Raw genomic sequence first — 23,507 nt, 5'->3', positions numbered from 1 at the left:
AGCAAGAGTGAATTCTGTTGCACCAGGGTCTAAGCTATTTTAAAGCAAGGAGGAGGTTGTGGCACTTTTTTTACCCAACAACAAATCATTCTGATTTTACTCTTAATTCATGGCTGATACACTTTTCCCACAGTGCCCCTTGACTGCTGCCCCTTAACATGCTGCAACATGTGAAATTGTGTCTAAGGTATTTGTCATTCTACCATTAGCTGTTTTTCTATAATATGTGAACCTAAGGTCTCCTTGTTCTCTATTTACCCTAAATCAATTTGCCTCAGAGGACTAAATAGGGCCTCCCATAATGAACTTGGGTCCCTGTTCATACTATCTGTATGTTCATCATCATATTCCTTTATTGATGTCAATCATGCATTGTATACGGGAAGATAAATGGGAAACATTACAAGTTGCATTTCTTTCCTGACTCACGAACCATAAAATATGGATTTTTTTTTCTTTTTAGTATAGTCTCCTACATTATCCTCATTAAATGTTGCTAAGAACAAATATGGAGACCCTGTTTTGCATATTTTGGCATGCCTCAAATTGCTAAAGTGTGTGCTCAATTAGTTGTGTTTGCTCTTTCCTGAATCTTTAATCCCTTCCTCTCCCCTACCGCTAAGCAAATAAACATGCTGTCTCCTATTTGAACAAGGGAGACCTCTATTCGATCCTACAGGTATAGACTTTTCTCCTCTTCATCTCCACAGCCAAACTCTTTGAAAGTGTAGTTCCCAAATTCCGTCTCCATTTCTTCACATCTAATTCACTTCTGAAGCCACAGTAGCCCAGGATTATCTAGTTTTAACACTGAAAAATCCCAAAACCCGGGAAAACTCTCAGTCTTAGCCAGATAAACTGGGACAGTTGGTCACCTTTAAACCCCTTTTCTTTCCTCCCATTATCTCCACATCCAGTCACTCTTCAAATTGTAAGAGTTAAACCCCTTATCTTGAATCCATACTTTCCTTTATAGTCTCAGTCTCCTAGTTCAAACTCTCATCTGCTCACAGCCTACTGTACAAGCCTCCTATATGAGAATGACTCCCTTAACTCTACTATCAAATTAATCTTTCTAAAAGGCTAACCTGATTATGTTACCCTGTTTGCCTAACATGCTTTAATAGATTCCTTCTGAAAACTATAAAATTTCAATCAGATACTTAATGATCTTGTCCTTGTCTATCTGTATACTCTTGCTTGTTTTTTCTTCCTCCTTCCTTAAGCTCTATTCAAACATATTATTACTCTCAGAATATGCCTTTGTAGCCTCATACCTCTATGGCTTTGTACATGTACTGCTGTTTCCTGGAATTTACCTTCTCGAGATTACCTGGTATATCCTACTTACCCTCCAAATAGCTCAAGCACAGCCTCCTCTTGGGAGCCATCCACAGCCTTCTAGGCAGATAAGAGTTCTCCTTCTTGCTTTTCCCCTGCGTCTTGTATCCTCTTCCATTTTAACACATACCCTATTGCATTAAAATCTCGTTTCTCCTTCTTTTCCAAGCTACAAAGTCCTTAAGGAGAGGAGCTATGCGTTTCCCTGTCATATGTAATGTATCAGCAGAGTTTCTATCTCAATAAAAAATTGTTGCATTAATGTTTAATGAAGTAATTACATTATTTTTATAGTCCTACTTTTAGGAGGCAGGGTACATAAAAGCACATAGACAAGATCTTGTAAATAGGAACTTATTACCATTCTTTTAACCTACATGCCCCTGCACAATTACTTCATAAATTGTACCTAATACCTGAAAAGTGACTAAGAGTAATTAGACCTATCAAAATTGGAAAAAGTGTTGATGATTTGCTTACCGTTCTTGCATCCCATGCAGACAGGGACTTATCTGCAGAACCTGTGAGAAGAATGTTGGAGCAAGGAAAAAACTCGATGCTGTTCACAGAGTCTGTATGTCCATACAAAGTGCATCTGCATCTTTCACTGTATAGAGAAACAGTAAGAGTTAAAGCTGTAGGACTTAGCGCTACATGTTTCTTATGCTGTCTATATAATGCTAACAAAGATAGTTCAAGTATCTGAGGCATAAAGTAGCTTTACAAGTGGCAAGATGTAAAAAAATAACATTGTAAAAGGAGAGTTCTACAACCACCTTATATTCTAAGCACTTTATAGAATTGGCAGCATAAAATTGACTAAATTTAAATTACGTTCAATTTATAAAGTCACTTGGTAAAGTCATCTTTATACTACCTCATTTATTCCTTATCATGAAATGACTACTTAAAAACTGTTCCCATCTCATAAAGGAATACACTGAGGAAGAAAACATTTCATAATATGGGAAGACCAGAGAAACTTCTTTAAGTTGCTCAGTCTCTCTTCCTCCCCCCGCCCCGCCCCCACCTCAGCGGGTTGGGCTTTATGTTAGAATCACCTGAGATACTTTTAGCAGATACTCCACCTCAAGGCCCAGACATTCTGTTTCACTGGATCTGAGATGGAGCCTGAGCAGAAGTGTGAATTAACGAATCTAAACCCGTGGTTCTCAAAGTGTTTTACCCAGACCAGCAGCATCAGCATCTCTTGGGAACATATCAGAAATGCAAATTGGGCCTCATGCTAAACCCACTGCATCAGAAACTCTGGGGCTGGGGCCCAACAGTCTGTGTTTTACAAGCTCTCCAGTTGATTCTGATACTCACAGAAGTCTGAGAACCACTGATCTAAATGATTAGAAATAACTCATAAGGAAAGACAGCTGCAGCTTTGCCTTTTGCCATTTTACGAAAGGACTGTTTCTTAATGAAGCAGGATATATTCATAGAGCAGTATCACTTCTCATTTGTAATGTGTGATTTTCTTTTAATTAACTTTATATATAAACCTACTTTAAAAATAGAAAAGAAACAGGATAACTAATAATGCTGAGAACAGATGAGTCAATATAGGTACATTTCTAGTATGATAACCAGCTCATTAAGCTCTGATTAGCTGATGGCTGTCTGGCTTGAGCCATGCCATATGTGACAGTATGGTGGAGAGGGAAAAACGCTGCGATGGGAGCTGGTAGCCTGGGTTCCAGTCCTAACTTTGACAAGAACTAGCAGGGTTACCATAGAGAAGTTATTAACCTCAGTGGCAGTAGGGGTCCTTCTTGTGAGAATGAGATTACTTAATTTGATGCACTGAGAGGTCCAATCTAGCTTTGACAATCTGAGATTTTTGACCAAGGTTGTAAATGTAAAAGGCAAGGGAAGAAGTCAAATTGAGCATAACATCTAAGAACCATTTGGAGCAAAGTTTGTTCCTCCTTACTTAAATTTTGGCTTTTTTGAGAAGTTAGAAAATATTAAGATTTATGTGGATACGTATGTAAGTTACTCAGTTTTGCCCCTTGATTGAGATTTTTCATATCAAAGTGAAGTATTATAGTAATTAATGTCAGGAACAAGGAAATAAAATCATTAAATTCATTAATCAGGGCCATTTTGTATCTGTTTCTTTATCTTAATATTTCTGAAAGAGGCTGATAATATTTTGATAATTAAGGTTGATGAAAGGTCAATATATACCAGGGGTCAAAAACCATGGCCCATGGCTGGCTGCCTATTTTCACAAAGAAAGATTTATTGGAACACATCAATTTGTTTACACATGTCTATTGTTGCTTTCCCATGACAACAGCAGAGTTGCACAGTTATGAGAGACCATATGGTTCCAAGCCTAAAATATTTAATACCTGAGCCCTCAAAAATATATTTGAATATTTGTAAGTATGCTCAGATTTCATTTATGACATATTTTTGAGATGTGTGCCAAAACTTACAGGATAAATTATTTTATTTTTTTAAAGAGGTACTGTTTTATGTAGAAATTTTACCTGCTGTTTTCTAATGATTCTCAAAATATAAGTACAAAACATTTCTTTAAACGTTTATATTCCAAAGCCCAGTATATTGACATAGGCTCCGGACGCGCAGGCTCATTGGCCATGGCTCACGGGCCCAGCCGCTCCGCGGCACGTGGGATCTTCCCAGACCGGGGCGCGAACCCGGTTCCCCTGCATCGGCAGGCGGACGCGCAACCACTGCGCCACCAGGGAAGCCCTTACCTGCTGTTTTCTAATGATTCTCAAAATATAAGTACAAAACATTTCTTTAAACGTTTATATTCCAAAGCCCAGTATATTGACATAATCATCTTTAACTATTAGAGTAATTGCTCCAGATATAGCTCTATGACAGAGAAAAAGAGAGATTGATTTCATAGAAAAATGAAAATTATATATTATATAATGTAGTAAATTATTAAATTAAATTATATAAGAAAGTCAATAGTTTATTATCATGAAATATCATTCTCCAAAAAACATCCTCACATTAAGAAAATATTAAGTATGTTATTTGTAGTCATATTTCATTTATAGAAAGTATAATTTAAAAAGGAAATGTTTATAATTATAACATGTTTATAATTCCTCCCATTTTTCTTTTATTCACCTAGCAATTTTTGGAAATCGTTTTGTTAATCTTACAATGTCAAAAATTATAACACACACATATGATCAGAAATCACAAATCCCAGTGTTGCTCAGTGCCTCCCATCCTCCTAGTGTTCAATTAATATCTATTTAAATTAATCCTCTGGACCCATACTTTTATATATTTTCTTGATTATTCAGTACTTCAAGAGCAATTCTGAATGGTTGTAATATCTTGGGACCTTCAGTTCTCCTCCTCCAATGTTTGTGGAGGAATGTTTCACTGTCTCATACCAGGGGCAAAGTCTGAGGCCAGCCGAATCTCTCTTCCCTTTCCTGCCTAACTTCCTTTGTGGATGATTTGCTTTTTATACCCATGGCCCTAACAGTTCTTTTGCAAACACTGGAGTTCAGAAATTTCACCCTGGCATGGCTTGATAGCAATTTCCATCTTAGACTTTTGTAATTCTAATAAATAGTTATTCTTTCACTATATCTTTATGTTTTTCTCTTCCATTTATTCTGCTTGTCTTTTCTTTTTTCCCCCTTAAGAACACCAGCTATGTTTTATTTTGTCTCATTTTCCTCTACATTTAACATTTTCTCTATAATCCTTGTATCCTTATATATATATATAAAAAATTTCTTTTTCACAGCTGTTCTTTATAATTCTTAATTGTGGTTATTTGTGTGTCTGTGAAGAGGGAGTAATCAAAAACCTTCATTTATGTTTTTGATTTCACTTTTTTCCTGATATTTCTCAGTCTGCTTTCCATCTGCATATATTGTCTTATAAAATCATAATAAAATGCTTTAGCTCTTTTGATGTTCTATCTTATTATGTAAAATCAACTTGAAATATAGCATTTTGGGCTTCCCTGGTGGCACAGTAGTTAAGAACCTGCCTGCCAGTTCAGGGGACACGGGTTCGAGCCCTGGTCCAGGAAGATCCCACATGCTGTGGAGCAATTAAGCCCACGTGCCACAACTACTGAACCCACGTGCAACAACTACTGAAGACTGTGCGACTAGAGCTCATGCTCCACAAGAGAAGCCACCGCAATGAGAAACCCGCGCACTGCAACGAAGAGTAGGCCCCGCTCGCCACAACTAGAGAAAGTCCGCACTCAGCAATGAAGACACAATGCAGCCAAAATAAATAAAATCAAAATAAATAAATTTATAAAAAAAAGAAATACAGCATTTCTGTAATTTGACTGAAAATATAGAGGAGTTTTTGTCTGAATTATTGGTAACTTTACTTACATAATTCCTTGTGCACTGTATAATCTTCAGTGGAATTTGGTTTATATTCATTTATTCTTCAATTTTTGCAATTCATCATCAGTTCTGGGTTGGTTTCTTTTTATTATGACTTAACATTATATGGGACAGCTACTTGCTAAAGATTAATGGCAAAAGGAGGGAAATTAGATTTAGGTTAACTCTAATTTCTAATCAGATTTGCTATCTTCCCAAAAGACTGCTCACTGAGTGTGTTACTGGCTTGATTCCTGAAGTTCATCGTTCTTCCACTTTTATATTTTAAAGTATAGATGTAGCTTGTTGCAAAACCCCTCAAGTCACAGGCTCTATATTAACTCTAAAGGCCTCTGTCTCCCTTACCACCCTCAACCTGCCTCACCTCTGGCAGTTTCCTTGATCTCCTTTATCCAGCAATAAAAATGTCTTGCTGGGATTTGTGCTACGATGATAAAGTAACCAGTACTGTGCCTCTCCCTCCACAACAAACAACTATAAAATGACACAAATTATATGAGGCAACTGTTTTCTGGCACTGAACAAACACAGCACAGGATGGGAATCCTTGAGCAAAGAAAAAAATTCAAAGAGCTCCATGACCTCCCTAACTTTCTGCTTGGAAGCACTTCCCTGCTATCAAATATCGTAGTAGAACCCCAGTAGATTTGAAGTCTCACTGAGCCAAGAGGAAATGGGAATAGTTTGATCTGCTGCTATGCCGGAAATTTGCAGTGAAGCGTATGTGAGACTTCAACCATATATCATAAGTATGTTTAAGGATTTAAAGAAACAGTTATAATGAGTGTACAAATAGAGACTCTCAAACAATAAATGGAAACTATAAAAAAAGAATTGATAAGTATAACACATGAAATAAAGTTTATTGCGTGAGCAAAATAGCAAGTTGGATACTGCAGAAAAAAGGATCAGTGAACTTGAATAAGATCAATAGAACATACCTAAACTGAAGAACAGAGAAAAAATATTGAAAAACCATAGATAGAGCCCCAGTCATCAGTGGGGATAATCACATGGTCTAACACAGGAATAACAGGGTTTTCAGAGGTGACGGGTAGGTGTAGAGGAGGAGGGAAAAAGAAAAGGGTTAGAACATTTTTGAAAGAATAGTGGCTAAAGTGTTCCCCAATTTGATGAGAAATACCAATGTACAGATCCAAGAAGCTCAGGAAAATCCAAGCATAATTAAGAATAGACAGAACACACCTAAGCATATCATAGTAAAACTTCTAAAAGCAATATCTAAAACAAAAATCTGAAAGTCACAATCAATGGAAGAAACATAACATGTAGGAAACAATGATGCCAATGGCAACTGACCTCTCAACAGAAACAATAGACAGAATACAATAAAACAACATTTTTAAGGGCTGAAAATTCAATAATCAGTTAAAATACCTTCAATAATGAAGATGGAACAACTTTTCAGACAAATGAAAGCTGAGAAAATTCATCACCAGCAGATCTTTTCTATATGAATGCTGAAGAGAAGGTATTCAGACTGAAAGGAAAGGAGACCAGATAGAAACATCTGCATACAGAAAAGAATATCATCATCTGAAATGATAAATATATGGGTAAATGTAAAACATCCTTTTCTAATTTTTAAAAGATATCTGGCTAAAGTAAAGATACCATCATTGTACTGGACAGTGTTTTAAGTACGTAAAAGTAAAATAGAAGACAGCAAAATCACGAAGATGGGGTAAACATGGAATTACACTGTTTTAAGGTCCTTACATATTAGATGAAGTAGTACCATATTAACTCATTAGATTGTGATTAAAAATAATAAATTGTTGATTATTACAACAATATACTTTAATCTCAATAATACTGAATAAAAGAATCCAGATAAATATGTCTATGTATCATATAATTAAATTCATATGAAGTTCAAGAACAGACACTCTATGGTTACAGAAACCGGACTGTTTGCTATGGGGAGTGGGCTTTCATTAGATGAATGCGAAATTTCCTGTAGTCATAGAAATGGCCTATATCTTCATTAGTTTTAAAGGTATATACATTTGTCAAAACTCATCCAATTGAACACTTAATAAGCTGCCCATTTCACTCTATATATTACCTTGACTAAACAATTAAAAAATAAATAACACTTTTCAGAATACTTTTTCCTTCTGGCTTCACTCTCCTGGTATGTGGGACACAATAACTACTTAATATACATTTCTGTGAATAATTGAATATTTATAGTGATCCTATTCTCTTATCAAGTACATTTTCATACGTGCATGTGTCAATTGCATGCATCTTCATAGATGGATAAAGAATCTTTAATATTTGGAATAGCTATACCATTAACATATATATCTCTGTTTTCTAAAGGCATGCATAACATAGTTACTGGGAAGTCTTTTATGTTTAATTAAAAAGGAAATATAAAGAAATAGACAAACAAAAATCCACAAAAGATTTAACAGAAAAACATGAGAGAAAATAAAACAATACAGATAACTGCATAAAAAAGATCTGTGAACAGCATCAGCAAAATATTAAAGAATGATTACTATTTCTAACCTCCTGTGAGTTATTACTGAAAGATATTTCCACCTCTGACAAAGTTAAGCATTGCTATTTGCAAGTAGTTCATTAGTGGTAACTTTTTAAAAGGCTGTATTTATTAAATAGAATAAACCTGAATAGAATTTCTATTATTTTTTAATTGAAGCATTTCAACCTATAAATAAGTATGCTCTTACCTTAATCTTTTTTACATACAGAATTTGCCAAAAAACTAAAAAGTCTCCTATTTGCAAAATCTGGTAGTATTTTTAAGGCAAATGCAACAGTATTATAAATATGACTATATCTGTTTCATCACAATGAAGATCTAACAAATACACATACACAGAAAATGTATAATTTAGAAATGTGTGTCCTTACATATTATCTGCACTGTTGCACTGTGCACATTCACAGTTGATATTCAGGCTTTGTCTGTTGTCATTAAAACCCAATTTAATAATTTGGGAGTATATTCAGTTATGGTAGTGGGATAGAGGGAGAGGTTCCTCAATGATATATTCTAGTGCACATAGTTTCCCAAACAAAGAGAAAAAGCTGGGTCTTCATATAGCTTAAAGGAAGAAAGAACTGCTCAAGGGGGCAAGAAATCTGCTCACAAGTCACTTGTTTAATGTGTGGGGCATTCCAGGTAGACAGGCTGCAAGAGCAGGCTTGTAAGTGATTAATTAGCTGCCAGAGAAGGAAGTCCCATTCAGAATTCTTTGCAAGGTGAAAATGGACTAAAGTGATGGAGCATGACAGCACTGCAAGGGATGGAAATTATTTGTATATTTCCATCAAAAACATAAACACTGAAGCCTGATGCAATTTTATCTCTGTTGCTCTGTCTGCTGTTTTCTTATCATTTTTGTAGGGAGAAGTTAGTTCACAAGAAAAAGCCCTTTATTAACCCACCTCCTGCTTTTACTTTATTTCCCCTTTTTTCTTCTCTCTCTCTCTCCTTGCCCCCCTTGATTCAATTTATTAGTCTGGTAACTGAAGGATGAATATTTCTCTGAATTTTGAACTTGCTATAAAACAAAGTGATCTGCTCTTCTAGAGCAGATGCCTTTTCATTTAAAATGTATTTTCCATTTGTAACTTGTAAGAGGGCACCGTTTTAATACAGTTCTCCCTTGTGAGGCATTAAATTTTAAAGGTTTTATTTCCTTTGGTGTGTTTGCTGTAACACTATTAATATTGGATATGAAACTGTACTTTTGAAACGTCAAGCTTGTATGAACTTTCAGATCAACAAAATGTGGTTAATGGAATTATGGAACATTTACAAAAGGCAGCAGCAACATATATTCAAGTGAATATGAAGAAAAAGGGTAAAAATTTTATCTATCTTTGTTTTGGAAAAAAATACTGGAATTCATTATCTTATTAACCCTTAGTAAGACCTGAATTTTATTTTATTTCATTTTATTTATTTACTTAGTTTTTACTCTACAGGTTTATTTTAAAAATTTAGTAATTCTGGCAATTCCTTTGCTTCATAAAGAGCTGAAATTAATAGCAAGAATATTTACATTCTCATTTTGTTTTACAACTCATTTCGTCATTTTCATTTGGCGTCATCTTATTTGTCCTCTCTTTTTGTCTCTAACCCTCTAAAAGGGCAACCCATGTCCCTACATTTTTTTTTCTTTCATTTTGTACTTGAATGATAAAATCTCTCTTAGTTTCTTAACTCTTTACAATAAATCTTAAAACTTCCCCCATATTACTGCACCAGGCTTTAATTAGGAGAAGATTATTTCCTGATCCCATCTCTTTTATTTTTTAAAAATTTTTATTGGAGTATAGTTGATTTACAATATTGTGTAAGTTTCTGCTGTACAGCAAAGTGAATCAGTTATACATATACATATGTCCACTCTTTTTTAGATTCTTTTCCCATAGTCATTACAGAGTACTGAGTAGAGTTCCCTGTGCTATACAGTAAGTCCTTATTAGTTATCTATTTTATATATAGTGGTGTGTATATGTCAGTCCCAATCTCCCAATTTATCCCTCCCCTCCCCTTTCCCCCCTGGTAACCATAAGTCTGTTTTCTACATCTGTGACTCTATTTCTGTTTCATAAGTAAAAGACCTGGATTTTAAATAGTATTTATATAATTGAGCCAACATACAATGATAACATTTATCACAAGGCTTATCTGAAATAAAAATTCTTTATGAAATACTTACATCTAGTAGGCTAACATGAGCATAAGTGAAACATATTTAAATCGTCATACTACAACTATAACATCCAAGTTGAATGAGTGATTCCTCCCACCCCCTATCATATTTTTAAAAGTTTATACATAAGCTCTTTTAAAAATCCATCTGAATTTCCATCTCAGTAAGGCAAAGTTCTCCAGTGACATCCAAATTTTGACTTAAAAGTTAACATTTTAATTAATGTGATTTTATATTACTCAAATAATATAAAATCCTTTATTGTGCAACAGTTTCCTTGTGAACATAAAATTCAATTGAACATTTAATGGAGGGAGTGATATTTCAATAAAATCTACCAGGGAGTATGCCACAAACCCTATCTGAAAGTTCACCATAATCTACTGTGAAAGAATAATCTATTATGTGGTCTGAATGTCTCAGCCAGGAAGGAGCACCAATAGGCCACAGCTCCTAGACAAAAAAAAATGTTTTGACCAAAACCCTTGACAATAAATACACTATCTGAGAATTACCCCCAAATGGTAATAAAACCCCACTCCACATATGTAAAGGGCAGATCCCCAGCAACCTCAAATACCTGGACTGCATCCAGCATTTGGGGAATAAAAGCAAAAGGTGAATAAATAAAATAACCATAATTTAGCTGGAGACTTGCTCAGAGTACCCTCAGGTCCTCACTCAGACTTGTTACATAGTCACCTGAACTGTTTTTGCAAAGGGTGTGAGCACAGAGAGGGGGTTACAGAGGCTGGAGTAGCGTCCACTGATAACAGTGAGGAAAAAGTGGATGCTTGGCAGTAAATGGCAGTAAACTGGATAACGGAAAAAATTAAAATAGACTCAATTTTGAAATGGCAAACTGAGGCAAATGAATGAAGACAAAAGCAAATAACTATATCTCAACAGTTTCTATTACATTTAACACTGTAGTTTAAGTCGATATCTATTGACCATTTATTATTTAAGTAATTTGCACACCGTAACACTGTGAAGTGTAGTTGGCCCTCATTATTCAAGGACTCCGTGTATGCAAATTGTCTGCTTGCTAACATGTATTTATAACCCCCAAATCAATGCTCTGCAGGCATTCACATATGTGGGAATGCAGAGCAGCAACAAAATTGAGTCACATGACATGCACGTTTCCAACTGAGGTCCAACTAGGCCATGCTCTGCCTACTTGTTTCAGCTCTCATAACTTAAACAGAGTCCTTTTTGCAGTCAATTGAGTGCCATCTTTTTTGCATTTTTGTGCATTTTCTGGTAATTTTGGTGATCTTGCTGTTTAAAATGGTCCCTGAGTGCAGTGTTCCTGCAGTTAGATCAGTCTTTAAAAGAACTTTGGCTTCTAAAAATCCTAATTAAAACTATCTAATATCTTGTTTTTTATATACAAAGACGGTCAAAAGGGTTGTTTCAAAGCACATCTTTCTTAGAAAAGGGCTTTAAAGAAAAAAGGAAATAAATTAGGTTTAAAGATGATTGTGATCAACTTCATTTACTGTAAACTGATCAATAGATGTAACATTAAATAATTTAAACACAAAAGCCATTTCTGAAATCATCTATTTAAACTTCTCTCCAAAATATTTAAATATATTAAATTTAAACATATTAAGATCACAATTAGCCACAGTGATACTTTAAAGCTTACACCTCTTTTCCTTTCCATGTCAATCCCCCGAAAGAGATCTTAGTCAGAAACCAGATATCAGGAATGGGAAAAGTCAATGACAAAAGGCAAGATCTCTAGTCACAGAAGCATGGCTGTAGGAGAGTAGGGTTCCCAGCAAAAAGCAAAGCAGAAAGGAGAGAAAGCAGGGCTAGAATGAGGGGAAAAAAATCCTTAGAACATCCAGGGACTAGGTTGTTTGAGAAAAGAAATTTCAATCCAGCTGTTTCCTCATACTCAGAGCTTTCATTAAAAACTCAGTGTCTTGGGCTTCCCTGGTGGCACAGTGGTTGGGAGTCCGCCTGCAGATTCAGGGGACACGGGTTCGTGCCCCAGTCCGGGAAGATTCCACATGCCGCGGAGCTGCTGGGCCCGTGAGCCATGGCCGCTGAGCCTGCGCGTCCGGAGCCTGTGCTCCCCAACGGGAGAGGCCACAACAGTGAGAGGCCCGCGTACCGCAAAAAAAAAAAACAAAAAAAAACTCAGTGTCTTCTGATCACAAAGGGGTGCAAAGCTGAATGTGTCACATTATCTTGCTCATTCCCTTCATAGCACCAATCACTAAGTGAAATTAACTTGACTACTTATGTCATTGTACCCTCTCTCCACAATTAGCCCTGCCTAGAGTTGTACACTCCATGAGGACTCTGGCCTTATCTGTCATGTTCTGTGGCTGAAGAGTAGTAAATAGTGGGTCCAGAGTCAATAATAATTTATTATTATTAATGAAACTGCAAATCTTCATTGTTTGTGAAGAGACACCATTACCTAACCTCTATAGGCTTTTTTTTTTTTTTTTTTTGTGGTATGCGGGCCTCCCTCTGCTGTGGCCTCTCCCGTTGCGGAGCACAGGCTCCGGACGCGCAGGCTCAGCGGCCATGGCTCACGGGCCCAGCCGCTCCGCGGCATGCGGGATCCTCCCGGACCGGGGCGCGAACCCGGTTCCCCTGCATCGGCAGGCGGACGCGCAACCACTGCGCCACGAGGGAAGCCCTACTTCCCAGTATTTAACCCTCAATCCAATATCCTTCTCTTTGAACTTAATTGTCAAATATTGAATATATTGTTTAAAAATAAACTGAGTTTTATGTTGATTTCAATTAGCTAAAAAGGAAAGGATTGTATGATCAACACAAATGATCCAGGAATTAATTCCCCCTGAAGGAGCTTTAGAAACTGCCAGTATTTTAGTTTTTGTTTTCTCATCTAAAAGCAGAATTTAGTTAGCATAAACTTCTGATCTTAATTCACAAGCTTACTCTTAGGAATGAAAGCTTTTTAAAAGTATTAAGCTGAAAAATCTTATGTTACTAACCTTGATGTTACTAACCTTAACAATCTGAGGATCCCATTTTTCCACTGTGTTACTTTAAAATGTCTGTAAAAATGAGTACTTTTAAATGTTTGGATTAGGATAGAGCTACTGGTAAAGAAAATGTGAGAAAATATTTTAAGCCTATCAGGGAAACTTCAGTTGTGCCATATATGTTATTCATGGCAGAGAGAGGGAAGTTAGGAGTTGTGAAATGAGTCCTTTCTAGGCTTTGATTATGAGTACCTCCACGGTTCTCTCAAACTCTGGACGTGCTTTCCCTGACACCCTTACACTTCCTTGAGGCTTTCCTGGACTCGTCCTCCATGAAAACCCCACCTGAAAATAATCCATGCTGCTCGCCAAATCCCTTAGGGTAGTTTTCTTTGTTTCTAATACATATTTACACTTAGTGGCTTTTCCACTTCATAATTCTTGGGTCAGGCAGGCTTTGGTGAGCAACTAGTTAATTTAATAAATTAATCTGTGCTAATGAAATGAGAAGGATGCACGAGAAGGCTTCCTTTAAACTAATATCCTCCCTCCCATTTCTCTTGGGCCCATTTCACCTGAGTGTATTTTTAATAGTTACCTTCTAAATGTTTTCATAAATACTAGAGAAAAACCATAATAAAGTCCTTTCTTTCTTCTTCTTACAGAAGAAGTAATTCTAATTGCAGGAATATTAGTCCATATAAGAAAATAAACAAGATAGTAAGCTGGTGGGAAAATAAATATTCAGGGTCATGCAGGACCTTGTAATAACCTTTAAATTATATGATTAAGTCACTTGCCTGTATTTGGATCTGTTCTTGATTATGGAAATAATTTTGCTCTATTGATATCTTTAAACAAGGTATATCCATTTTATTTCCTATGTGTTACAACTGTAATATGGAGAACAAAATTCAGAATAGAGGGCACTTAAAAGCAGCCATGAATGTGTAAGCAAATCAGTCAGATCGGTCTCAGATTCAGTGAACAGAAAGAGATACTTTAATAGTGATAATAGTAATTACTTTCTACTTGCACCTTAGTCTTCTAAACAACTTGAAAATTATTTTCTCTCTCTGAAATATCTATCTAAATAATAGCTGGATTATAAGAGACATGACTTCTAAAAGGATCTCATTTTTTATCTGTAACAAACTAATTAATGAAACTTTGATCATCTTGTTGATCATAAAGAATTAAATACCACAGGAAGGATTTGAGGTAGCAGATTTTAAAGGATATTTAAAGAATACGTTTTCTTGCCACAATTTCATTTATTCAATGGTCTCTACCTTTCATATTGAAACTGAAGTTCTGTCTTTCCTTGGTCATTCATCTAGTAGTCCATTAAAATATGTCACCTAAGGTGTGTTTCTCCTCTTTATTAAAATGAATTATATATTAGGGCTCACTGCATTTTACTGCCACCATTATGGCTACTCACACCTCCTCCTCATAAAATCACACAAACGCTGAACTAACTAATGTTTTTAAAGAAAGTTACCTTCTGTAAAGAATATATTAAACCAAATTTGAGAAAAGACACACATGCTTTTCTTTACAACATCATATTGCACTAACTTTTCCTAACGTCCATCTGCTGTTTTTCCACCTCAGATTGATTTGTTAGGATCTGAATATGTTGTTGGAAAAGTTCTGCAGGATCCTACAGATTATTATAAAGATAATCATAATAATAATCATTGCCTTGGTTGTGTGATGGAATGTCACCAACCTAAAGATGAGGTTCATAAACAAAAAGCCATTTGTAACCCTCATTTACCGTGTGCTTTTTACCTCTCATACTTGATGTGTTCAAATCAGGGACAGAACTTTGTAGTGAGGACCCATATACAGATACAGTAAAGTGACCAGCTTAATATATTAAAATGTCATTTTATTTCACGAGGTTATAAATATGTCCTATTGTGTCCTTATATTTTATGACCTCTATTTTATTCCTTGGTAAATTCATATATGACATATCCAATCACTCACGTCAAGAATTTAAAACTAACAGCATTTCCATAAAGAAACACATACTATTTTTTTTTTTTTTTTTTTTTTACTATATTTCACCTTTGGATTCAGGATCTTTCTTAAATAAAACCTGGAATTTACGTGAGAAAATATTGTTTTCCTATTAAGCATATCTTTCTTAAAGAGTGATAGAGATATATATGGAATCAGTACTTCTTTCACTTAAACTTGGATTTCCCCTGCTTTTCTGGCCTGGACCTGGAACTGGACTCAATATGGGTTCAATTTCCAGAATAGAAATTGGGATTGAATACTGTATATGGTTGTAAGGCAGTGCCATTAAAATTATGCTTTAGGGTAGTTTTTCTTAAGAACAATCATAATCAACAAATTATTTATATTTATGGAAATATAACAGTCCTGTTAAAATTACTTGATCCATTCCACTGACTCATATAAATATGGCAATATCTTCTGTACTATGTGATTGGTTCATTGACCTTGATGCTTTCTGCTCAGAGGAGTGGGTCTATGTGTCAATCCCAATCTTCCAATTTATCCCTCCCCCCACCCTTACCCCCTGGTAACCCTAAGTTTATTTTCTATATCTTAACTCAATTTCAGTTTTGTAGATAAGTTCATTTGTAGCCTTTTTTTAGATTCCACATATGAGCGATATCATATGATATGATATTTGTCTTTTTCTGTCTGACTTACTTCACCAATAAAATTTTTTCAAAAAATACATAGCTTTCAGACTCAGGAAGACAAAGTTAAAATGAGAAATTTTACCTGCAATGTGATCTTAAATGACAAAATCTTACTGAGCCTTCCTATCTCTTTCAGCAAAGAGTGGAAAAGAGAACATACATCTCAGGGTTGTTGTAAGATTAAGTGAGATAATATATAAAAAGCCTATAGTACTGGCTAGAAACATACCTATTTTTCCCAACAATTAGCATCGTAAACTATGAAGAATGTAGAATAATAGAATGACAAATTATGTTGTGAAAATAAAAATCAAATTAGACATCTTACACCTGACCACACCTTTGTAAATGGCCTCTTCATTAAATTCTGTTGCCTCTTTAAAAAAAAAAATTAATAAAATAAAATGCCTAAAAAAAGAGTGGGTCTAAAAAAGACTTCCTCACAAATTGCAAAATTAAATAAATATGTCTTCTATATAATTCTGTCCTTTGGGTGTTAGCAGCAGCTGTTCCCTGCAGGGTGTCATTCTCTGTAAACTGTCTCTTAGTTTCATGCTGAGCATACTCTTCTGTTTAAATGAGGCAGTGAAGCAGCTCAAACTCTGCTTGCTTCAAGCAAATATCATATGCCTGTGCTTCTGCCTGTCACTTCTTAGCTCATTATGTTGCTGTTAGTTTAGCTTGAAGTATTTTGTTCATCCTTTGGGTATGGCCACCCTCCTTCAGATCGCCACATAATTGTTTTCTCATTTCAGGTGCCATCCATTTTTATTACATGACTGGTCAGCACGGCTGAAAGGTGATAAGGATGACTTATATTCCCATTAGACATCTGTATTGTAAGGCCAACTTTTATATGACTTTGTTTTATCATTTGTATATAGCATCATTTATACATGATAGAAATATCAATCGATGCATATAAATGTAGCAATTATTCCTGACAAATCTTGATTTCAGGCTTATATAATGAACACTTCTTATGTTCAGCTAAATAACTTATTACACAATTTTTTGTCCCCCATAGTTGGTACTAGTTTGTTTAATTACTTCATACAGTAATTCTTAATTCTATGAAATCTATGCATTGAAAAACAAATAGATTTAATGCTCCATCTATTATACAGAAAGAAAGATCATATTAGAAACTGAGAGGTTAATTACTTTTTTGCAATCTATTCATTCACCATTTCTCTAAGAAGTCACTCAAAAAAATACTCTATATGGAAATTTTATAACAACTGTGGAATTTTGTTACATAACCCATTTTCTCCATGATGAGCTTGAATGATGGAAACAACAAAAGTAGTACCTTATAGGGATGGCAGCAGGTGGAGGGTTTTCCCAGCTTCTTCCTTCCCTAAATCCTGCTGTTCTCACCTTTCTTTGGTTTACCATTGCATAAAATTATTTAGAAAAGGTTTAAGTTCTAGGAGAACTCAAACTCAAGTGGCCTTACTCCCACTGAGGTAATTTTATGCAATGGTAAAACACTCTTGGTCATGTTTCAATAAAAATTTAGTTAAAGGCCTTCCTTGGTGGCGCAGTGGTTGAGAGTCCGCCTGCCGATGCAGGGGACGCGGGTTCGTGCCCTGGTCCGGGAGGATCCCACATGCCGCGGAGAGGCTGGGCCCGTGAGCCATAGCCGCTGAGCCTGCGCGTCTGGAGCCTGCCCTCCACAACGGGAGATGCCACAACAGTGAGAGGCCCGCGTAACGCAAAAAAAAAAAAAAAAAAGAAAAAATTTAGTTAAATATTCCCTTGATTTACAAAGTAGTTGAATTCCTGAAAAACAATATATACTAAAACTTTGTAAACGATGCTTTGGTTTATTTTCAATGTGAAATTGGTTCTAGGGTAAAAATAAAAATTTAAAAGGATTATCAACAGGTTTTTTCTTTCAACTTCATGGATATACATAGGGGAATTTGGAAGTCATGAAGTACACAAAAAATTTGTTCATTACGTAGACTGTCCTACTCAGCAAGATGTACGTCATGCCTGGCCCCAACCACTTCAGTCCCCATGAATCACTGAAATAAGAAAAAAACATATTGTGATTTATCAAAACATCCCTTTGGGAGTTGCACTGCCACCGTCCTGGTGAACCACTGACTTAATGATTAGGTTGACTTTGTCATTTGTTCTTACTTCTCAATGCATTGCCCGGAAAAGACTCTGAAACCCAAGCATTGAAGATTCCAAGAAAGCCAATTCTGTATTTATTATTGCTCTCCTTTACATCACTTTAAAATATAAACTGGTTGCAGTTGGGTGCTTGACTCATGGCTGTCTCAGCTCCAGTAGTTGGAGTACCAGGAGAAGTTGGCAAAGCAGCAGGAGACAAGTGAGGATTACCAGGAGGAGCAGGATGTGGGAAATATATGGAGGCAGATGAAGAAATGAATGTGAGGATGGTAAACCAAAGAAAGGTGAGAACAGCAGGATTTAGGGAAGGAAGAAGCTGGGAAAACCCTCCACCTGCTGCCATCCCTATAAGGTATTACTTTTGTTGTTTCCATCATTCAAGCTCATCATGGAGAAAATGGGTTATGTAACAAAATTCCACAGTTGTTTTAAAATTTCCATATAGAGTATTTTTTTGAGTGACTTCTTAGAGAAATGGTGAATGAATAGATTGCAAAAAAGTAATTAACCTCTCAGTTTCTAATATGATCTTTCCCTACAATGTAACTCGAGTATTTTAGCTAAAGGAAATTTATCACCTGTATTCAAATATAATAATATTCGAATGTAAATATAAATCACATTTCTAGACATATTATTTTATTTTTATATAAACTGCAATTGGGGACCATATATCATTTTTACCACTTATCTGTCTATCAAGGTGATAAGAATTTGATTATTCCCATCAGGAATGATTTCTGCTAAAAGTCATATCTTACTTGGACATAATGGTCCAGATATGACTGTTCTTGGTTGAAGTCAACTATGAAGACATGAGAATTAGTTGAGTCATGTGGAGTAGGTATTTCTACTAAGGGCATGCTCCAATGAATTTATTAAATTGGAGCTTTAGAAACAAGAGAATATTTTTAAAAAATAGAACACCCCATGATAACATACCAGGTGATAATGCAAATGTAGATACAGTGCAATTGACATTTGCTCTTTCTCCTGTAACCTGGGCTAGATAAAGCTCCTATCTTCTATATGGTAGCTTGGAAGGGATATAGAGAAAAGGATAAGGATAGCCAAGCAAACATCAGGGAACTCTCTTAGAAAATGAGAAAGCAAAAGGAGGCATACTGTGTCCTCAGTTTCTACAGGCCAAATCTACAGAGACTGAGTCCACAAAATAAGCACTAACCGGGGAATCATTCTCCCTGTCCTAGTAGTTTCAGCGCATTATTGAATCCAGTATCATCCCTGTACTCAGCATAAATTTGGATACAGCATTCAAACCCCTACAATTGCTGGCATGCTAGCTGAAGAGCCCTGCCTTGGCTATTTTAATAACTGCAATAATAGGACCCCCTGCTTTACACAATTGAATTATTTGTTCGCATTTACAAAAAATATTTCTGGGATTTTTCTAGGAATTGCATTCAACTTGCATATCAATTTGTAGAGAATTGACATCTTTATTATATTGACTCTTGTAAACCATGGACATGGTCTGTCTCTCATTTATTGAGGTCTTCTTAGATTTATTTCTTTAGCATTTTGTAATTTCAGCATTTAGATTTTATACTTTAAAAAATTCATACCAATGTATTTCCATTCTTGGAGCTATTGTGAATAGGTTTTTAAAAAGTTATTGGTACAACTGTACATTGCTATTATACAGAAATAAGATTGTTTTTATTTGTTGACCTTATATTCCACAATTTTGTTGAACTTTATCCCACAATTTTAATATGTTGTGCCTTTATCCAATCAGATTATTTATAATTCCCCTGTGATTTATTCTTCTTTGACTCTTGAGATATTTTAAATGTTTTTTAATTTCAAAATATTTGGATATATTCCAAATATCTTTCTATTCCTGATCTCTAATTTAATTCAGTTTTGTACCAGAAATACACTCTGATTTAAATCAATAAAAATGTATTGACCTTGTTTTATGGCCCAACATAAAGTCTATCTTGGTGATGTTCCATGTATATTTAAAAGGAATATGTATTCTGCTGTTGTTGGGTGGAGTGCTCTATAAATCTCAATTAGGGAAATTTGGTTTGTATTGTTTTTCAGGTTCTCTATATCTTTACTGATTTTCTGTCTATTTGTTCGGTCAATGACTGATAGCATGCACTTGTATGAATGACCGCGGTTTATATAAATGGGTGGCACTTATCCCACTACTTATCTATTTGTATCTTACAGTACAATCATATCAGTTCCCTATGTTTATAATCCCTTTCTTCTCCCCTTTCAGTTGGCTACTTCTTGACAGTGTAAAATGTATGTACTTTAAAAACAGTGTTTCCTCCCACCCTAGAAAATTTTTTACAATTTGCTTAAAATAGATATAGTTCCTCTCTTATGGCATTTAACACAGTATTCCTTGCTTATGTATTGTTGTTAACGTCATTTATTCAAATTTAAGGACTTCGTGGTTAAAGAATGTGCATATATTTAAAAATCTGTACAGAGCTCAATATTGTCCTTCTTCACAATGTCAAATACATGCTTCATTGAGAAATTAAATATCAGCCAAGTTGGCAGAACTAGAATTGTCCAGGATTATAATTCTAGTCTCAGACAAAAGCCAGAGAGTTAAGATAGGAAGATGAACAGGAGCATATTCGTTTATGAAAAAGCATGGACCAAAAACAAGGTACTTGATCCAAAATTCAGCCTGCTCTTCTCCTGCAGGTTGGTGAGGCTCTGTGGTGCTAGTACAGATCCAGTTCGGTTAAAAATGAGGGGGCTGGCAATGGGTGTGGCAGAGAAGTTTGGAATTATCATGGCCGAGTAGAAAGGACAGGGTTCAGGGTCAGGTAAAAAGAAGGCTAAATATCAAGCTGCAATCTAACCTCTAGCATATGGTAGGAGTTCAGACTACATTGAATGAATGAATGAATGAATGAATGGGTGATGGATGTATGAATATAATTCATGACCAATTAACAAGACTATCATGATCTTGAACAAATGGACTTTAGATGTTCTATTTCCTCCCACTGGGATTCCCATAAAGGATAAGTATGATCAGATCTCAGGATCAATTTAAAACAAGTAAGCTTAAAAAAGTTTTTGGATACTTTCTTAGATTTTTAAATAACAGCTGGGGGCAGAAAAATTGACTAGAAACTGTCTTCATTTAACTGGCATTATTAAAAAGACAAATGCTTATGTTTTATTAAACTGCTATAGTTATATACATGGTCTAGTTTCTTTTTCCTAATTTCACAAGTTATAGAAAGGATTTAATAAAGAAATATGAAAACGAGCACTTCTTAATTTAAGGATTTTGGGCAATTGTTGGCAACAAGTTTTATAAACTACTTTAATCATATTTTTGTAAGATGTTTTAATACTTTATAGAATTATTTTCAATAGCATCAAAAACATACTTAGAACTTATGCTACCTAGTATCATAGGTTTTAATAAATTGAACCCTTTTTTTCAAACTTTTTTCAGACACAGAGATTTTGTTACAAAAGAAAAGTGTTCTTCAAAGACACTTTGTGTTACACCAAAAAACAAAAACCAAAAACTGGTTGACATGGATATAAGGGACTCACTTTTTCATTTATTCATTCATTATGTACTTTTTGAGCACCTCCATTTTTTCTATATTCTAAGCAGTGGGACATATCAGTGTAATTCTGGTAAACACTCATAAAGCTTTCATTCTTGTGTTTGTGTGTGAGAGACAATAAACAAATAAATATTTAAGATATTCTACTGTGGTAAGCTCAATAAAGGAAAATAAAAGTAGTTGAAGTTATTATTTAGGTAGGTAGTCAGGGATGTTCTCTCTGACAAGATGAATCATGAGCAGAGAGTTGAATGAAGTGAGGGAATAAGCCATGTAGATATCTGAGGAAGTGATGTCCAGCTGGAGTAAGGTCACTGAGGCATAGAGGCCAGTGGCTTCTGGACTGGAGTGAGAGACAGGGAGAGTGGTAGCATATGGCATCAGTGGAGCAGGAGGCCAACTCATATAGGGCCTTAGAACCATGGTAAGGATGTGGGTTTCCTTCTCCCCTTATGTGTTTCACCAAAGCTCTATTAAAAGCACCTTCTCAAAACACCAGTGGTTCCATGGAACATAGTTTAAAATGGCTCACAATGATAATCAAAGTGTAATAGAAGATGCTCGAACTAAGATGATTCACTGACTTTCCATGTACCAAGAGATGTGATGGGTTTTAGAGACAGTGTTCTACAGGAGAGAAAAGGCCCACCATGGAGCTGGTTGACTAGGCTGGAGGACGTATGAAACTGGTGGTGCTAGAGAGTTATGGTGAGCTTCACTGTCTAGTCATCCAAGTTCAAAGGACACAAAGAAAGCTTTGATAAGTTACATACTTTTTATATATTGTATACATTTGGATATATTTGTACACATATTCACACATATGTATATATATATATGCATGCATGTATATATATATAAACACTGCCAAGAATTTTGTTCCCATAAATCATAAATGAGGTATAGTCCTGTATACACTGTCAATTTGAAACATATTAGGAAGAACCTCAGCAATAAGTTCTGTAACCAGCAATTAGATTTTTTAGTCAGTTGACAATATTCATGTAATTGGATTTGCTAGAATAACATATCAATTATCTAAATCATTTTCATTCATGCATAAAATGATATAAGCAACATTTACTTCTCTATTGGGATTCCAGCTAGAACGTGGAGACAGTGCTACACTAGTCACAAAATCCCCCAATCCTGGGATTGATCGCTCTCAGTTCCATTTAAACCTTTTAGTTCATTATCTCTTCTGCTTTTGATGTATGTGATATGGGTGGGAGTTTATAAGTTGTATGTTTGTTCTAATGTCACTACAATAATATTACTATGATGCCCTATGCTTAGGAACCTAAGGTAATGTCTTTATCATTTTCTATTCTACATTATGCTCTAAACACTGGAAGATTCAAAAAAAAAAGGATGTCAAGGGCTTCCTCAACTCCCCCTACATAAGAAATATTGTTTACTAATGACAAATAAGGCGAATAAATGATGTAATAAAGCTTTGTTGATACTAAGGATTTGGGGGAAGTTTGAAAATACTGATTCAAAACTCATTCTCGGGGCTTCCCTGGTGGCGCAGTTGTTGAGAGTCCGCCTGCCGATGCAGGGGACATGGGTTCGTGCCCCAGTCCGGGAAGATCCCACATGCCGCCGAGCGGCTGGGCCCGTGAGCCATGGCCGCTGAGCCTGCGCGTCCGGA

The 23,507-nt window shown here is 35.6% G+C and overlaps 1 protein-coding gene across 1 annotated transcript in view; it reads right to left on the bottom strand.

Moving 5' to 3' along the window:
- The window catches only part of SPAG16 (sperm associated antigen 16), a 906,896-nt gene that overhangs the window by 370,639 nt on the left and 512,750 nt on the right, over positions 1 to 23,507 (bottom strand). The window contains exon 13 of the mRNA XM_024124705.2: positions 1,822 to 1,948. Coding sequence (XP_023980473.1) covers positions 1,822 to 1,948 — 127 coding nt within the window. The remainder of the gene's footprint in view (positions 1 to 1,821; positions 1,949 to 23,507) is intronic.

The sequence above is a fragment of the Physeter macrocephalus genome, chromosome 2 (assembly GCF_002837175.3).
Source record: "Physeter macrocephalus isolate SW-GA chromosome 2, ASM283717v5, whole genome shotgun sequence".
Taxonomy (NCBI): domain Eukaryota; kingdom Metazoa; phylum Chordata; class Mammalia; order Artiodactyla; family Physeteridae; genus Physeter; species Physeter macrocephalus.
This window is presented reverse-complemented; position numbering and strand designations above follow the sequence as displayed.